This window comes from Pelodiscus sinensis, chromosome 1 (assembly GCF_052426305.1).
Source record: "Pelodiscus sinensis isolate ZL-2025 chromosome 1, ASM5242630v1, whole genome shotgun sequence".
NCBI lineage: Eukaryota > Metazoa > Chordata > Testudines > Trionychidae > Pelodiscus > Pelodiscus sinensis.
The window spans coordinates 232,996,283-233,014,130 of NC_143052.1; the positions used below are offsets into that span (position 1 = coordinate 232,996,283).

General features: G+C 40.3%; 1 protein-coding gene across 7 annotated transcripts in view; it reads left to right on the forward strand.

Annotated features, from left to right (window-relative positions):
• The window catches only part of UBE3A (ubiquitin protein ligase E3A), a 90,494-nt gene that overhangs the window by 46,162 nt on the left and 26,484 nt on the right, over positions 1-17,848 (forward strand). For all 7 annotated transcript variants that reach the window (XM_075916491.2, XM_075916509.2, XM_075916485.2 and 4 more), the window contains 2 exons: positions 2,638-2,682; positions 11,572-11,882. In XM_075916491.2, coding sequence (XP_075772606.2) covers positions 2,638-2,682; positions 11,572-11,882 — 356 coding nt within the window. The remainder of the gene's footprint in view (positions 1-2,637; positions 2,683-11,571; positions 11,883-17,848) is intronic.

The following is a 17,848-nucleotide window of genomic DNA, read 5'->3' on the forward strand; positions in this document are numbered from 1 at the left end:
GTCAGATGCTAGGAGACAAACATTTAACAATTCTGAGTTTGACTAACGGGAGGCAAAGTTAGGCATCAGCTATGCTGAATTAAGCTGCAGTACCTTATGCCTTGTCATCATCTCTCTTTGCTCTATGTAAGAGAGCATAGAGGTGGAAGAGCAAGAGGAGATATTAAAACACAGTTAAAAGTTGTTTGCAAAATAATCAGCCTGGAAATGTTTGCTTTGTCTTTAATTATCTCTGTACAATGAAAGTACTTTAAATGCAGTAGTAAAGCTTTACAAGACACTATTTATCAAATGATTAAGATGGTTTTTTTGTAAATACAAAAAAAGATTAAAGCAACTAGATGGGCTGACAGGTGTTTTTTTCCTTGAGTTTTTGGTCAGATGCGTATCACCAAGGTTCTCTCTAAGCTGTATGGTAGCAGGGCTCCACAGCTGCTCAATGAGCACCACCCAGCCAGGGGCTCACAGTTCCCTGCACAGAGTTGCCTGGCTAGGGGAGCTACCGGCTGGGAGAGACTTGGTGCTCAGTCTTTGGCAGGGAGCTGCTGCTGTAGCTGAGGGGGAAGTGCCCAATCCCCAGCCAGGCAGCTGGCTGAGCAGCGCTTATTAAGCAGCTGTGGGGCTATGCAACCACACACTTTAGAGGAAATCTTGTGTATTACTGTAGTATGTAAGGGCTGATATTTGTAGTTCCAGAAGAGTGATTTGGTAATTCATATTTACTTAATAGATTTCATTTGCTTTATCATTTTTTATCATTTTAGATGAGTTTGTACACCGTTCAAATATAAATTATTTTTGTAACTAAAAATTCACTTCTGTATTTTGTTAAAACTTCTTCAGAAGAAAATCTCAATTGGTAATATTGTTGGTAATGATAATTAGCTAAGCATCTGGACTAAATCCATGCCTTTACTAGGCTATGTAATGCAATCACAGAATTTTCTTCTCATCTGGGAAAGGCTGATTCCCACCCTCTCCGAAACAGCTGTGAGAGTTGATAATTCTCATAATTAACAGTGCTGGAGAATGATTTTAGGTGAGGCAGTGTTTCTCCCTGACCCCCATTGGAGTGGAAGTGAACCTGATTGGGCTGGGCTGGGCTGGCTGAGCTATAACTAGTAAAGTGTGATGACGTAGTGGGGCATGCTGGGAATGTTTACCTTCCAAGTCATCCATTTTAAGGTGGGAAGGAAGAGCAGAAAAATACCTGGAACCCCTTGGTCTCATCACCAATAGCTCTGGGATTATAGCAAGCCTATAGCTGCAGTTTATGGACACAACGTTGTGAGGGAGGGGTGATTGGAATCTATATTTAGTCACTTCAAGAGGTGGGTACTTCCCACATTGCTTCTGTTGGATTGCTCTGTCTTTCTGTCCCCATGTAGGGCTCAATCATGTGCAAGATAAGGATGTTACATTGTGGTTAATTTACTAATCGACTAGTTGATAGGCACTTCCACATTCCACCTTTGAAATGTACAAGAGCCCCTATTGGGGCTCTTGTACATTTCAAAGGTGGAATGAGGAACGCCGCGTACAGCAGCGAGAAGCCCCACTGACTCTGGGCTGCATGCAACGTGCCAGCTTTGAAATATACAAGAGTCCCCAGCGGGGGCTCTTGCGCATTTCAAAGCGGAAGCACACTCATGGAGTGCGAGGTCGGGGGGGGGACTCAGAGTCCCCCGCTGACCCCAGGCTCCATGTTGTGCTGCCAATATGAAATACCGTGCGGAGCCCAGGGTCTGCTGAGGAATCCCCAGCTGATCCCAGGCTCCTCACAGTGTTTCAGTAGAATCCAGGATCAGGTGGAGAGTCCACAGCTGACTGTGGGTTCTGTGCAGCATTTCTCCAGAACCTGGGGTCAGCTGAGGACTCCCCACCTGATCCTGGGTTCCGTGGAAATGCCACACAGAACCTGGGATCAGGTGGGGAGTCCACAGTTGATCCCAGGCTTCAGGCAGTGCTGCCCCCTTTGAATGCCACCTCTGCGTTTCAAAGGGGCAGTGCCACACAGATGATCCCGTGGTCAGCTGTGAGCGCTGCCCTTTAAAGTATTCCCTCTTCCCCTCCCCCTTTGCTGCCTCTGTCTGATAGTGGCAGCAAGGAGGGTAGGGGGGGAGAGCTGACTAGTCTTCAGCATCCTTAGTGCAAGATCAGTCAGTTTAGGAGGGAACTTAAAGTAACTGAACTTACTGTGACAATTTGGCCCATAATTGACTGTAAAACCTGTGAGGGGAAAATGACTTGTAGAACTCAACTCCCTTTTGAGTCAGGGCCCGTAATTTAAGAAATGTGGGTCTCCCCTAGAAATGTGTCATCTAGAGTAAAAGCACACAAAAGACCAGATTTCATGAGGGAAGACTAGATTTTATAGTCCATGATGTGTTTTTCATGGCTTTGAATTTGGTAGGACCCTAGTAATAAGCCATGTTTTCCCTCAGTTTATCTAAACTAATGAAAATAAATAAGCAAGTTATATTTCAGTAGCTTGTTTATAGTGTTTTAACAGTAATATAAGTATTCTAGAGCACACAATATATATATAACATTTTCTGTACTGATTTTCCTATACAGTATGTTTTAATCACTTAAAATAAAGAATGATGCTTAATATTTCATTTTTGCATCTTGCAGATCACCAGGAGAACCTCACTCTGAAAACATTGAAACTAGCCGAATGTAAGTATAGCAAGCAGTAAATAGATTATTTTTGTGTACTTTGTTTTTAAAGGTGTTCTGAGCTAAATGTGATGGCCCCTTTCTTTCAAAAATAAACCTTTAAGTGTACATTTTTAAAACAAACAAGAAAATAATTTGGTTGTCTGCTTGTAAAATATGTGCTTTGTTGTTGTGGCAGAGTTGGTCCCAGGATATTAATGAGTCAAGATGAGTTAAGTAATATCTTTTTATTGGATGAACATCTATGGGTGAGAGGTGCTTTTGTGCTACATAGAGCTCTTCTTCAGCCCTCTGTATAGCTCAAAAGTTTGCCACTCTCAGGATCCACTCTCAGCCCAAAAAAGATGCCACCTCATCCAGCTTGTCTGCAAGACCTATGCTTAATTGGTATTTTGCTCCAAAGAGTAATATTTCCTCAGTCTATAAGTTTAATTATCACTGAAATAAAAATATTTTTAGAAGTTTCATTTAGTATCAACCAGCAGGTGGTAGTATACTACAGGATCTAAAATTTACAACCTTGCATTTTGACCTAATAGCATGTCACATTATACTCCTGAAGACGAGCTCTATGCAGCTCAAAAATTTCACCTTACTAACAGAAGGGGATCCCATAAAAGGAGTTCTCACCCACCTGTATCTCTGAATTACATTCCTAGAGTTTTAACACCTCATTGCACACATTCGAAAACAAGTTGATTAGTCAGATACTTAGAAAGCAGCAGATTTTGCATATCATGGCAAGAAAGTTGCAGAACTACAGAGAGAGAGAGATACCTGACCTGATATGGACAAATGTGTGTGTGCTTGTCCATGTTGATTATTGCAGCTTGAAAGTTAGCTAAATTTCAAAGCAGTTTTATAATAATTAGATGTGTTTCCTGTTTCTACAAACTGAATAGATTCTAAGGATCTGTCTTTATTGGCCCAGGTTGTGATTATTTCCAGTTTAACTGGAAGCACAATGAAGTTATGCAGAATATTCATTCATATTTCAAAATGAAAAAGAAATTTGAAAGCCAGTAAAACTACTCTAAAGTGAATAGTTTAAATTATTTTCTAAATCAGCTCAAGGGGATCCCTTTAAATTCTCTTATGGTTGGGGAGAAAAACTCCAGAATTTAAAAAAACAAAACCACAAATATTGTATATAAAAGCCTAGCTGACATATGAAGAGAGATAGTCTAAATGTATTTAATGGAGGAAGGATGGCTCGGTGGTTAGGGCCATAGCGTATGAGTTAGATTTATGTTCAATTCCTTATCTGCCACAGTCATCCTCTGTGACGCTGGATAGTCTCTCTCTTGAAGGATGCCTCTTTCAAAGCTAGTGTCCTGTCCTGCTGTGTTTGGTTTCTGTTACCCCTTCCTCCTTATTCTTTCCAGCGTGAGGACTTTGAAACCCCAGGGGTTTTGAGTTCTCTCATTTCCAACCACACAGTTTTTCTTGGGGTTTTACTTAGTACATAGTCATCTCTTTTGATGCTGCATTTTTGTCATCACTTTTGAAAAAGTAGAGGAATGAAGACTCCAATAACTTCCAAATATATGCCCAAACATATTCCTTACAGATAGGCATGAATGCTACTTGTCTGGTCAAGGACCGGGTGGATATACATTAGGTCATCTCTTTTTCAACTGTCACCCTATGCCTTCAGTCCTGAAGAGTGGGCAAAAGCCATCCTGGACTCTTCCAAAAATGAAAGTAAATCCAACACATAGTTAACTCAAGACACTCTAGCCATAGCCTCTGAATTAAACATCCACACTTAATAAAAAGACTGCATTGGCACAAGTTCCTTCATTGTAGGCCTAAAGACAGGTTATGTCTACAGCAATACAGATTGGATCTCCCACGTCCAGCACGCTCAGGACATGGCCAGACCAGAAAAGGTCAGTGCCCTTCCACTGTGGACCTCTGGGTTCCAACCCCAACCCCCTGCTCTGGCCTCCAGGCTCCAGCCCCAACCCTAGCCGCCAGCTCCCTGCCTGGCTCTGTCCTGACCACCATCTCTGGCCACCAGGTTCCAGCCCTGGGCTGCCGACTCCATGTCACCAGCTCTGCTACCCCTGGTTCAAAGACTTCTTATGAAGAAAACCGTCATCTGTCACATTGGAGAATAACTGGGCTCTATTGTTAGTAGCATTCATTCTCCAGTCTATATCTAGGAAGTTAATTCCTCATTATGACACAATTCCAGGTAGTATTTATCTTTCTGATAATATTAAAGAGATCTCTGTTCATATATGATGCCAGCCATAGAGGTCTGTAGCAGACACCAACTGCTATCCCATAGAACTTCTTTTATAATCCTTTTCTTGAGTGACAGATTTGTTTTGTCCATAGTATCAGTTGAAAAGAACAGTCTTTCTGTGAATATCTTCCATGGTCAATAATCCCAAAATCTTCCTCAGAGCACCAGTCCTTGAGCCATCAGTGCATTATCTTGTCACACTTTCTCCCTCCTTCTGTAGAGCCTGATTGAGCTTCCACATGTTTGAGCATCTTCTGGAGCCTAGCATAAATTACTCTTGATCTAGTTAATTGGGAATCTGCAAGGTAATTCATCCTGATATGCAACACAGTCAGTGGATTTTGTCCCCACTTTGATCAGGATCCTATGAGCTTTATGTCCAGATCTTGTTGTATCTTACAGATAAAGAACTCTTCTGTCTCTTAGGTCTAATGATAGGCCTCTCGGGGGTTCTTCATATGGAGTCTCTGGTCACATAGACCTGTCTCTTCCTTAGATGTTGGTGTGACTTTCATATTCTTTCGCAGACCCTGTATCTCATCTTTATTTGTCCTTGAGTTCCAGTCTTTCCAGTCATGTCCTTCCAGTCCAGGCCATTCTCTCATCTGCAGAGATTAGCTTCCTTGCTTTTCTTCCTGACCATCCCATCGTCCTTTTTCTTTTCCTTGTTCAATTCTGTTTCATCTCCACAGTGGTGAAATAGCTGGTCTTTTCCTATTCTTTGTGTTTATAGTCATGTTCTTCTTTGGATCACTCTTCTCTGCTGGCAGTCTGCAGTCCAAGTTCCTTTGTGGACACCTGATGAACAAATACTGAGTTGTTTTTGTACTGCCACCTCCTTTTAGATTAAATCATCACATCTCCTTCTGAATTCAATTCTCCAGCTGCAACTCCAATCTGTGAATCTTCTCTACCATGAATCCATCATGTAGCAATTCATGCAGAAGGAGCTTCCATCAGATATATGTACCACAGCTACCACATTTGACCATCTTCTTTGTCTCCTCTTAACTTTGGGGCACTTCTAGTGTGCTGCCTCAATAGCTATTGCTGTCATCACTTCATAGTTCTTACTTCTAGGGGGGAAAAAAGAATAAAAATCCCTGTAAATGCCTGCTTCCAAACTCCCACAAAAATTCACTGTAAGCTGCTAGATGTTCATGTTTCAGCTACAGTTATTTAAAGAAGTGTTTTCTAAAAATATTCCAGTTGTATTGGGGATTTAAAGTGTTGCCTTACAAGATCATCTATTTGCACTTTATTGTATAAATAAAATGGATTACGTATTTATTTTTCTTCTGTTTTACATAGAAAATTGACACTGTTTTCCTTCTTGTTCCATAATTTCCATGCAGTTTTTCATTGTGCTTATTTAAGAAAGGAATTGGATAAAATAGTGTTTCCTTGTTACTTTGAGTTCCTATTAAGCACATTAGTATAGGAGATTATAAACTTTAGTAAACATTAATTCATATGTTTCCTAAAGGTATTAAGATACTGATGCTGCTCTGTGCAAAAGAGTACATATGCATTTTTAAGAATACTCGCTATAATTCATAATGTTATGCTACATTACTACAAAATCTCTTGCTTCATGCCAAAATCTGTGGCTATGTAAATCAAACACTTAAAGGTTGTTTTTATGCACCACTTTATAACTGAGGCTAACATTAGATAACAAAACTTTGAAATTTTAATTGTGAATTACTTGATGTGGTTTTAAATTTCTTCTGAGGCTGGTAAAATATTTATACGTCTCTCACTTGATTTAGCTGGTTGCCTGGTTATGTATGTGTTGCACTTATATGTTTAGCTTATTTACCATTTCTGTGCAAGTGTTTGAGAAATCTAGATTCATGTACTATGTATTTAAATTATATGCTCTCTTTCATTAAGAGGAAAACTGTTCTTGAATTCTTCAATAAAACCAATTATCCCCCATAATCTATTCCACAGTTTGCATACCAGCCTTAGATATTCTTTATGCTATGCTCTTGCAACCCAAATCATACTATTGATCTGTAGAAACTTATGAGGCTAGTTCCTAATAAAAATTGAAATACCTCTGAACTTGAGGTTATTTGTAATTTAATTATGACATATTTATAAAGAGATGTCTGTAAACATTCCCTGTTTTTCTACAAAAACGGTATAAGTGAAAGTTTATTTACAATAATAGCCAAGATTTCCTATATCTCTTTGTAATATCCAAAAGTAAAATTGTGTGTGGTTTTGGGAAAATTTACACACACACATTTCTGGAAGATACTAGACTTGCCAGAAAAATTATGGTAATGGAATAGTATGTTTCATTAAACAGTGTACAGTTGTAGCTATTAATGTATAATAATTTTAATCTGAGGGAAGTCTACATAGGATTTCTACTGTTTTGTTTGACTTAAGACTTTTCTACATTGGGGAATTTACTGATATTATCATAACACTGTAGTTGTACTAGTATAATTCCTCATGTGGATGAACATTCCAAAATAAGAGTGCCTCTTTCCCTATTTAGCTTATGTCACTTCCACATACTTTTTGCTCGACAGAAAAATAGTTAAAATAGAAATATATTTAAATTGGTACAAAAATAGTGTTAGATGAGTCTTTAGTGTCAACATTAGCAATTTCATTGCTGATCTATCTCCAGATAGGTATTTATATTGCCTCTCCATCATGAGATTTTTTTGTCATTATTCTCGGATGTTTAAGGATGTTTCATTTAGATTAATCAATTAATCAAATAGTCGATGTAATTTGCATTCCCTATTTGATTAGTTGATAAGGGCGCCTCCACCTTTGAAATGTAGCAAGAGCCCTGCTGGCTCTTCATTCAATGTATGTAAGGTTAGATGTATTTTGTCATTTTTGAGAGAATTAGAAAGTTATAGTTCTTCCCCTCCAGTGGGAATGTCCCCCTTCCCTCCCCAATGGGGATTATGCTCCAGATTCTAGGATACACTGCTCTACAGCCAAAATGCTTCTGAAATAAATGTAGTCAAACTTTACTAATTCTGGGTCACTGAGAACGAAATTGATGCTTAAAATTGTTGATTGGCTCTAGTTTTCAAGATATGCTATTGGGTCAGTATATACGACCCTTGACTTGTGAATGGCGGAGGATAAGTGAGTTATAAAGGCAAGGGATCTCAATTTAAACCAGAAATGACTAAAATACATCTTTGACTGGATCTATGAATAAATCTATGACTGGGTTTGGACAGTGCATCATTCATTGTTTTGCCTAAAAAGCAAGTAATCTGAAGCTGGTATTGCGTCATACATAATATGAATTGCATCATGTTATACCTAGAAGTCATGGATGATGCAACCATAACGAAGCTTACATCACACTGCTGAACAAATTGCCCTATATCAGCTCTAGAAATCATACAGTGTCGTGCTCTCTTATTTGTCAGTGTTTGATTTTGCAAAGGGACACATTTCTGTTTAGCCAAAGTGAGCAGAGATGCCTCATACTTGTGTGAACAGTGCAGATAACTTCTGCTATGTTTGTGGTGAAGTGACTTTTGCATCATAAAAGCGCAGTAAAACCACTATGGTTAAGAAAGCCTATCACCTTTAGTTTGGATGCAAAATTGGAGATCAGGACAAGAGGTGGGCCCCACACGTATGCTGCAACACTTGTGCAATAAATCTTCGCCAGTGGTTGAACAGGAAAAGGAAATCCTATGCCTTTTGCAGTGCCAATGATTTGGAGAGAGCCAACAGATCATACCAGCAATTGTTACTTCTGCATGGTGCCTCCAGTTGGGAAAGGTGTGTCAAAGAAGAAAAAGAGGACTGTGCATTATCCAAACATTCCATAAGCTATACGCCCAGTACCCCACAGAGAAGGACTGCCGGTTCCTGATGCACCAGAATCATTCTCACTTGAGTCAGACGAGGAAGAGGATGAAACTTCTGGTCCTGAACCATCAATGTCACAGGACCCACATTTTCTCCCATCCTCCTCCTCTGAACCACACCTCATAACACAAGGTGAACTGAATGACTTTGTCAAGGATTTGGAACTACCCAAGAGTAAGGCAGAGCTGTTGGGCTCCAGACTACAGCAGTGGAATCTCCTGGCAGGTGATGTTAGGGTTTCCATGTTCCGTGACCATCAAAAGGATCTTGTCCCATTCTTCTTCATGGAAGGTGATCTTGTAGTCTGCAACATCGATGGTGTGATGGCAGCCCTCAACATCGTTCACGATCCAGATGAGCGGAGACTGTTCATTGATTCATCGACGACAAGTCTTAAAGCTGTTTTGCTGCATAATGGCAATGTTTTACCATCAATTCCAGTTGGTCATGCAGTCCATATGAAGGAAACCTATGACAACATGAAACAACTTTTGAGGTGCATAAACTATGACCAACATCAGTGGCAGCTTTGTGGCGATTTGAAGGTTGTTGCTCTCTTGCTTGGTCTGCGGACTGGATACACAAAGTACTGCTGTTTCCTCTGCGAATGGGATAGTCGTGCAAGAGATTCCCATTACATCAAGATTAGCCACTCCGACAGTGGTTGGAGCCTGGGAGGAAAAGTGTTCAGCATCCACCACTTGTTGAATCAAGGAAGATTTTGTTACCACCCTTACACATCAAGCTGGGTCTGATGAAGAACTTTGTCAAGGCCATGGACAAAACACAAACAACTTTCAAATACCTCCGTAGAAAATTTCCAAAGTTAAGTGAAGCTAAGATAAAGGAAGGTGTCTTTGTTGGTCCTCAGATTCGTGAACTTCTTCGAAATGATGCATTTGACCATGCACTGTGTGGCAAGGAAAAGACGGCATGGAAAGCCTTTCAGTTAGTGGCAATAAATTTTCTCGGAAACAACAAGGCAGACAACTACAGGTTGTTGGTGGAAAACCTCCTCTAGGCATGCAAAAGCCTTGGTTGCAACATGTCACTAAAGATACATTTTTTGCACACTCATCTAGATTTTTTTTTTTCCACCGAACTGCGGAGCAGTGAGCAACGAGCATGGCAAGCGATTTCACCAGGACATTGCAACAGTGGAGAAACGCTATCAGAGCAAATGGAGCCAATCAATGCTTGCAGACTATTGCTGGACAGTGACAAGAGATGCTCCATTTAATGAATACAAGAGACAAGCCAAGAAGCGCCGAGTAGATACTGAATAGGACTAAACTATGTACATAATAGTTTTTTGCCTTTTGTTTCATAAAAATTTTATTTATGTAACCCTTTTGCTGATTTTTAAAGTGTTACATAAACAGGACAGGTGAAATCTTATCTTGTAAAGCAACCATAAACACATGAAAAGACCTAGGTTTACAATTTATGATTAAAACTCTACTATCTACACAATATACATAGACGTAAAATGTAAAAACTTAAATATCTTGGAAACAGTAGCCACTCAGTTGTTTTAATTGTCATATTTGAATTCAGCACATCAAAATACATAATAAATAGCACATTTTATCTCTGAAGCAGACAACGTCTAAAAAATTGTAGACCAGTGATATAAAAACTTTCTCCTGCCCATGTTCATTCTCTATGGGCGATGAGCACCGGAAGTGTCTTTGATGCCATGGCACGGCACACATTGGGGCTCACCGATCCCTCTGCAAATCCTTCCCACCTCAAACCAAGGAAGCTTGAGAGCTTTCCCTCTGTAGGTACTTGATGGAAGAAGCCATGAGCCAGAGCCCCTAATAAAGTGTTACTGGTGGTGAGTGCCCCTCTGAGCACCACCTATCAGGGATATGAACAGGAAGCTGGGAGGCCTATGGGGCTGCCAGCCCTGCTGGTGGGTAGGGGCTGCTCCAGTCTGGGGGGGATCCCATTTAATCAATTATCTGGTTAAATGTAACATTTAACTAGTTAATTGGTTAAACGGGATTTTACATCCCTGTCTCCTATGCTCCATATCCATTAGTACCAAAGAGAAAGGACAAGTCCCAACATAGGACAGAATTCTGTCTTGTTTCTAGAATGCTGTAAAAATGGAAATGTAATTTTTAAAGAATCTACGTGTCTCAGGTTTCAATGGCAGGGGAAGGTGCTCGGCACCTAAAAGGTCCTAAATTAATCAGTTTCTCAGCTTGGACAGACTTAAAGTCTGTCACTCTGGTTTGTTTGTTTTTTAATAAAAATATTAAACTTACAAGATCGTGTGACAATGCTTTCAGATTGTGAGACAGTGCTTATTCAAGATGCTGATAGGGTTTCAAAGAGAAATGTTGCCTGTAACATCACAGAACACTAATTCTAGATTTGGAAAATCGAGATACTTAGCTTCAGTTAATTTATACCTTGGTTTTAACAGAATGACCTAATTTTCCTCAGCAGAATTTTGATAGTAAAAAAATATCACATTTGAATATAGATCTAAGAACTTTTAGTGCCAGAGAAACATTATAAAATCATGCTTCTCCTTCAGTTTAAATATAACCTGCAACTAAATTGTGCATTTAAATATACTTTCTTTTGTCAAAATAAGAATCCTAAGTTTTCAAAACCACCTGGTGTGTATCCTGTGATTTAGAAGTGTTTTATTTCAGTGTCTGACTAATCTCAGCTTTGATAATTTGAATGAGCTTGTGTGTTGAAAGCCATACTAATCCTTGTGCTTACTGTTTGAATGTTTGGTACAGGAAGCGAGCAGCTGCAAAACATCTAATAGAACGCTACTACCACCAGTTAACTGAGGGCTGTGGAAATGAAGCCTGCACGAATGAATTTTGTGCTTCCTGTCCAACTTTTCACCGTATGGATAACAATGCAGCAGCCATTAAGGCCCTTGAGCTTTATAAGATTAATGCAAAACTGTGTGATCCTCATCCCTCCAAGAAAGGAACAAGTTCAGCTTACCTAGAAAACAATTCCAAAGGTGCCCATAATAACTCCTGTACTGACAGAAAAATGAACAAGAAGGAAACGCAAGGCCCGAGAGATGACTTTAAAGGTAAGGCATTCTATAATCTTAACAAAATAAAAATTCTGAAAAACTGTGTTGGAAGTTTGTAGATTGGTTGTTCTCATGTCAAGTATGTAGAGCTGAAATTATAACTCTAGATAACATCTATAAACAGTTATACAGAACTTTGGGGTGGAAGTAGATACTATAATATAAACTAGTGATTATAAGGATGTTTGGAATTGTTGGGTAGCAATTAGTGGTTATGAATATCTAACTGCTCTTACAATGGATACTGGTAGCTTTTACAGAGGAAGAGAACCGTGCTGGAATAGGCTAGATATTGCAGGAAACTGGATGAAGATTTCTGGAGACAGATGGGTTATATATGGAAGTAGAAGGCATAGAATTCAAGTATTGTGAATAAAATTCTAGAAAGGGAACCTAAGGCTTTCAGTGGATAAGGAGTACAGGTTTGGTGTGGAGGGGAAAGAAGCCAGGCCATATTTAAAGTGATTGTTGCTACAAAACCATTAAAGTATTCAGTATCTGGGCTGCATATTAGAATAAGATTTGTATAAATAATATAAAATAGCTGGATTCATGTCCAGAATTTATTCCAAGTTTGAGTATTCATTGCATCCCTGCTAAAATATATCTATGAAATAGATTATTGTAGAAACATATTTTCTTTTGCCTTAAATTTCAAAAGTTGGTGTTTTCATGTGTTCGTGTAATAGGTACTTGAATACTGCCAGTTTACTGCTCAGTCACGTGACTCTGCAATTGAATAGCTTCTCAAGATTGCACCTTTCATTTTTTGCTCCTGAATTCTGTGTTTGGGAACAAACAGGGAAAGGAGGAAAGGAACTGCAAAAAGGCCAGCTAGGTTTCATGGTTTTTAGGCTTGGATGAGGCAGAGCCAGTTGAAATTGTGTCTATTCTAGAGTCTGGCTTTGGATTATACCTCGCCTTGCCACTAGGATGAGGAGGATTTATGGCCAAACTCCAGAAAACCAGCCAGCCCTTACAGTGGCTCTGTGTTGAGCCTGTCAATATTCCACATGTACAAATCATTAACCTACAGATAAGTTTGCTACAGTAAACACAAACTTGCTGGCTTAATGTCATGAATTTAAAAAAAAAACCTGAGGGTGTAAAATGTTAAGGCCTGGGAGTTAATGGGAAAAATACCTGTCTTGTGGAAAGATCTTGTTTAAGACCTATGTGTATAGAAGCTAAAATGTGCTAAAACAAATTCATTTGTTAGAGATCTGGAAAAAAATAACATCCCTTGTCACTTCATACTCTTTTGAACTCTTAAAGTTACAAGGTTGGGAGACCATTTGTATTGGTCACTATAAACAAGAACTTAGTGAGAAATGGACTTGTCCCCTAATTGCTTATGGGGTTGAGGAAGGGGATCCAAGGTCTAAACAGAGAGATTGTCACAAGTGTCATGTTCTGCATTTTGTGTTGAGGGAACATTCTGTCTAATCTATATCTTTAATATTTCTGTATTTATATTTAACAGGATGTTTTTAGTTTCTCTGCTTTTTCACAGCCATGTGCACAAATTCTAGACAATGGTTTCCTTTGAACTCTGGAGGCAGACCAATCCTGTGAGTCACTGCTTCAGGCTAGGCCCCAACCTCTGCAGAATACGCCAGTATTGACCTGTCTCCATAGCTGCTTGGACAGAGTGAGTGCTGCAGAGCATTAGTGCCTAGAGGAAAAAAACTTCTGAAATCCATTTGAGGCTCCCAACTAGCTTTGGAACCAAAATTTAATTCTGAGGAATTTGAAATCCTGAATTACTTCAGTGGTCCTTCTGCAGCTGCAGTTGCTGAGGTAACAGCAATCAAACTTTAGAATGCCAAGGAAAAGGGTAAGCAGTCTGCTATTGCATTTGATTCTGAACAGCAACTTTGAAGTGACCAAATTCAAAATCTGAACTTCCCCAAAGCAAAGCCCACCAAGTCCTTTGTTAAACAAGCACCTGTGTTTGCTTTAGCTATCTGAACTACTGTCTATAAACCCAACAGTGAGCTTTCCCCTAACTAAGGCTAGCTTACAAAAGGAGCAGCCACAATTAATAGAAGAAAGTGGGGGAGCTTTGTTTTATTTAAGAAGTGAGACCATTTTCTATTGGTCAGAACACTTCAGGAAAACAGTCACATCAGCTTCGGTCTCTTCAGCTAACTCTTTGGAAGGTTGCTTCTTTCTTTTGGGCTAAGTGTTCAGAGTGACGGGGAAGAGTTGTCAACCACTGCTAGAATTTCTTCTGACTCATTGCTGAAAATTGTCTGTGGATATGCTTCATGTTACTGCTACTGACCATGGCCCCAGCACCATGCTTTTTCTGCTCTGGGACAACTCTCAGTAAGAACACAACATCTAGCACGGGGGGGGGGCAATAATTTTTGATGGGGGGCACTACAAGATTTTGGTAAGTGGTCAAAGGCCACGCTTTTCTATAGCAGGAGTGTGGGATGTGGGGCGGAAGCTGGATGCAAAAGAGAGCTCGGGGAAGGGATCTGGGGTGCAGGAGAAGGTATGGGGTCTGAGTGTGTTTTGGTGAAGGAGAGGGTTGTGATTTGGGGCAGGGGCTTGGAGTGCAGGAGAGGATTCTGGCTTGTGGGAGGCGTATTGGAGGGGGTGCAGAGTCTGGGAGGAAGTTGTGTCTTGCGGGAGAGGGGTGCAGAGAGTTTGGGTGCTGGCCTGGAGTAGAGAGTTGGGATGCAGGGGTGGGAAGAGATGCCAGAGGCAGGCTGTTACCAGGAGGCGCTTACCTAGGCACAGTGTTCCATGTAAGCTGCATGGCGGCACAGCTTCACAGGTGAATAATCAGCCCTGCCCAGTCAGTCAACTCTGCATGGAGCCCTGAGCTTCTGACCAGGTGGGGCTGCTTAATCACCTGTGAAGCTGTGTTGCCCCACAGTTTAGAGGGAATGCTGTCTAGAAGTCTCCCGGCCAGCAGCCCTGCAGAACCCTGAGGCAGCCTTCCTGCATGCCAGTGGCCCCAGACTACTCAAAACGGCTGGCTGTTCCCTGTGGCTCTCTGCTCTAAGATGGTGTGGGGGGGGAGGGAAGGGGGAAGTCTCACACTGCTCCTGTCTCTCCCCCTCTCTTCCGCCCCCCCAACAAAATTTCTCCAGTTGTCAGCCAGAAACTGGCTGTTTGAGCTGATAGATTTTGCTGTAGGATAGGGACAGTGTGCAAAGCCTCGCCCTCTCCCCAGTGCCCAGAGCAGAATGCCACGGGAAGCAGTCAGCCACTTGCTGCTTCTATGCCTGAGCGTCCCGGCGGATCTAATGGCTTGGGGGCCAGATCTGGCCCATGGGGGCCATATGTTGGCTGCCCCTGATCTAGCACAATTAACAGAGTAGGAACAATTTAACAAGGCAGAAGACTTGTAATGTAGTATCCCATGTTAGGATTGTTGTTCTTTAATATATATATCTTCAAGATCTGAGAAGCAGGGTAAATAAAATTTGTATCAGAAGGATGCAACAAGGATAGGTAAATGAGTAACATAGTAGCAAATATATCCCTGTTAAAAATGGAAAGTAATGTACTTAGAAGAAATAACATGAACTACTTATATTGCTGGGTCCCAAGATGTAAGCGACTAGTCGACTACCCGATAAGCAAATGCTTATCGGGTAGTCGACTAGGAAATTGACTAGTCACATCCCCCCCATCTCTATCAGAGAGAGGCATCAAGTGAAGGAGCATGAGTCAGTGCTAAGGGGAGCTGGCTTAAAAGCCAGTGTCATCCCGTCCCTCCCACCTCCCAAGCTCTGCCTCTGCAAGGAGCAGCAGGGTCCCATTGCTGCTCCTCTCCCTTTGAAATGTATAAGAGCTGCCTGTGGTTCTTGAACATTTAAAAGGAAGAGGCACGGAGGGGAACCCAAGCCAGCTTTGCTCCCTGCTGGCGTGGGTTCCCGCTGCTCCTCTCCCTTTGAAATATGTTTAATGGCTCTCAAAAAACAAACCATGTGTAAAGATATATAAAGAATGCCCAGCAAAATGTTTCCAAAAATAATGTCACTGAAAATCAGTGGTGCATTCTCATCTGGAAGGCTGAATTCAGTTCTGATGGCTCTCTGGGCTCATCTAGACTATGGGGAACGGTCGAAAGAAGATACGCAAATTCTGCAGGAATTTGCATATCTTCTTCTGATCGCACTTTCAAAAGTGAAAGTAGTTAAGACGTGGCTTTTTCGGCTAACCCCAAACCCCCTTGTCAAAAAGCCTCTCTTCCTCAAAAAAGGAGGTTTACGTGGCTTTTCGACAAAGGGGGGGTTACCGAAAAAGCCACATCTTAACTACTTTCACTTTCAAAAGCTCTGCTTTTGAAAGTGCAATTGGAAGAAGATATGCAAATTTCCACCGAATTTGTATATCTTCTTTCAACCGTTCCCTGTAGTCTAGATGAGCCCTCTCAAAATAATGGTAGAAATAGCTGTCCAGAAATGACACACAGTTAGAGGCCTAAAAAAGCTTCCATATAAAGAGAGAATGAAAAGATTGTTTTGTTAAAGAAACTCCTAGTAAGAAGGAAGATGATAGAGAGAAAATAACGAATGGTACAAAAGTGAGTTATCTGGTGATCCTATTTACACTTTTCATAACATAGGGACATTCACTGAAATTGAAAGGCAACACACTTAATGTTAGAAGGAAAATATTGTGCATGACACACAAATGGAACTCATTGCTGTAAGACATTGAGATCAAGTGTTTAATATGTGTCATCTATCTATATTGGTTGTGTGCATGATCCACAGTTGATTTAGAAAAGCTGAAGGTGAAAAAATTTAGACTGCTTATGTAACCTCATGCTACTGATAGAAACTTTCCTGTGGTCATTTTATTCTGTAATTGTTCACTGTGGGAATTCTTGCATCTGTTACTGATAATTATTTGAGAAGGTATTGGAGTGATCCAGTATGATAATTACTATGTTACTAATAATGTTACCAGTATGTAAACAAATTAACTGGCTTCCTTAATAAGGTATAAAAATATAAAACTTGTGTTAAGTGTCTGGAATGCAAGCTATTTTTGTCAGAAACATGATGCATTCATTAGGGCTATGTCTAGACTGGCCCCTTCTCCCTTCTCTTCTCTAAGGAATAAGAGATCCTCCGGAAAATGGCTTTATTCCGGAGGATCGCGCCAGTCTAGACGCGCTTTTCCCCAAGCCGGAAAAAAAGCGGCAGCCATGTTTATTTAAATCCCACGGGGGATATTTAAATCCCCCACGGATTTCCCTATTCTGACTTGCCTGCTTTGCATGCCTCTTCTGGAGAAGGGGCCAGTCTAGACGTAGCCTAGATGTGTTTTTATTATGTTTTTCGGATGTTTATGTACAATACAATACATGTGTCCTTAACTGGAAATGGAAGAGATTTGAAATGCATTATATTTCAACAATAATCACAGTCATGAAATGATCGATTTGTAATACAACTAATAACCTTTTTACACCAGAGCCAGTGAAATTAATGGTACATAAACCTGGCTTGAGATTTCTCATGTGGCATATATCTGAAAATGTATGAGATAGTTGACTAGCGTTTTGTTTTTATATCACAATTTGATTTCTATATGTATGCTGCAACAAACCTAAAGTATATTTCTTTTAGTTAATAGAATTACTTTATAGAACATTCGGTACTACAGCTTTATTTTTTACCAGTGTAATTTTTATGCGAGGAATGAATTTGCTTCTTTCCACATGGACAAGAAATTTGAGTCCTTCCTTTATTTTCAGAAACACAGTTCCTATAGGAACTTCCACAGAATATTAGAAAAGTTGAATTTTGTTTTTTCTGTACACACTTCTGTAACACTTATATGTTTGCAGTTTTCTCAAGTCTGCAACATAATCCTTAGAAAGTTAACTTTTTTTCCATTTTTCATTCTCTGTTTTGAGTAGCATAACATGAACTTAATCTTTTCCTTTCTCATGTACTATAATAACTTCTTTGGTAAAACTGTAAGGT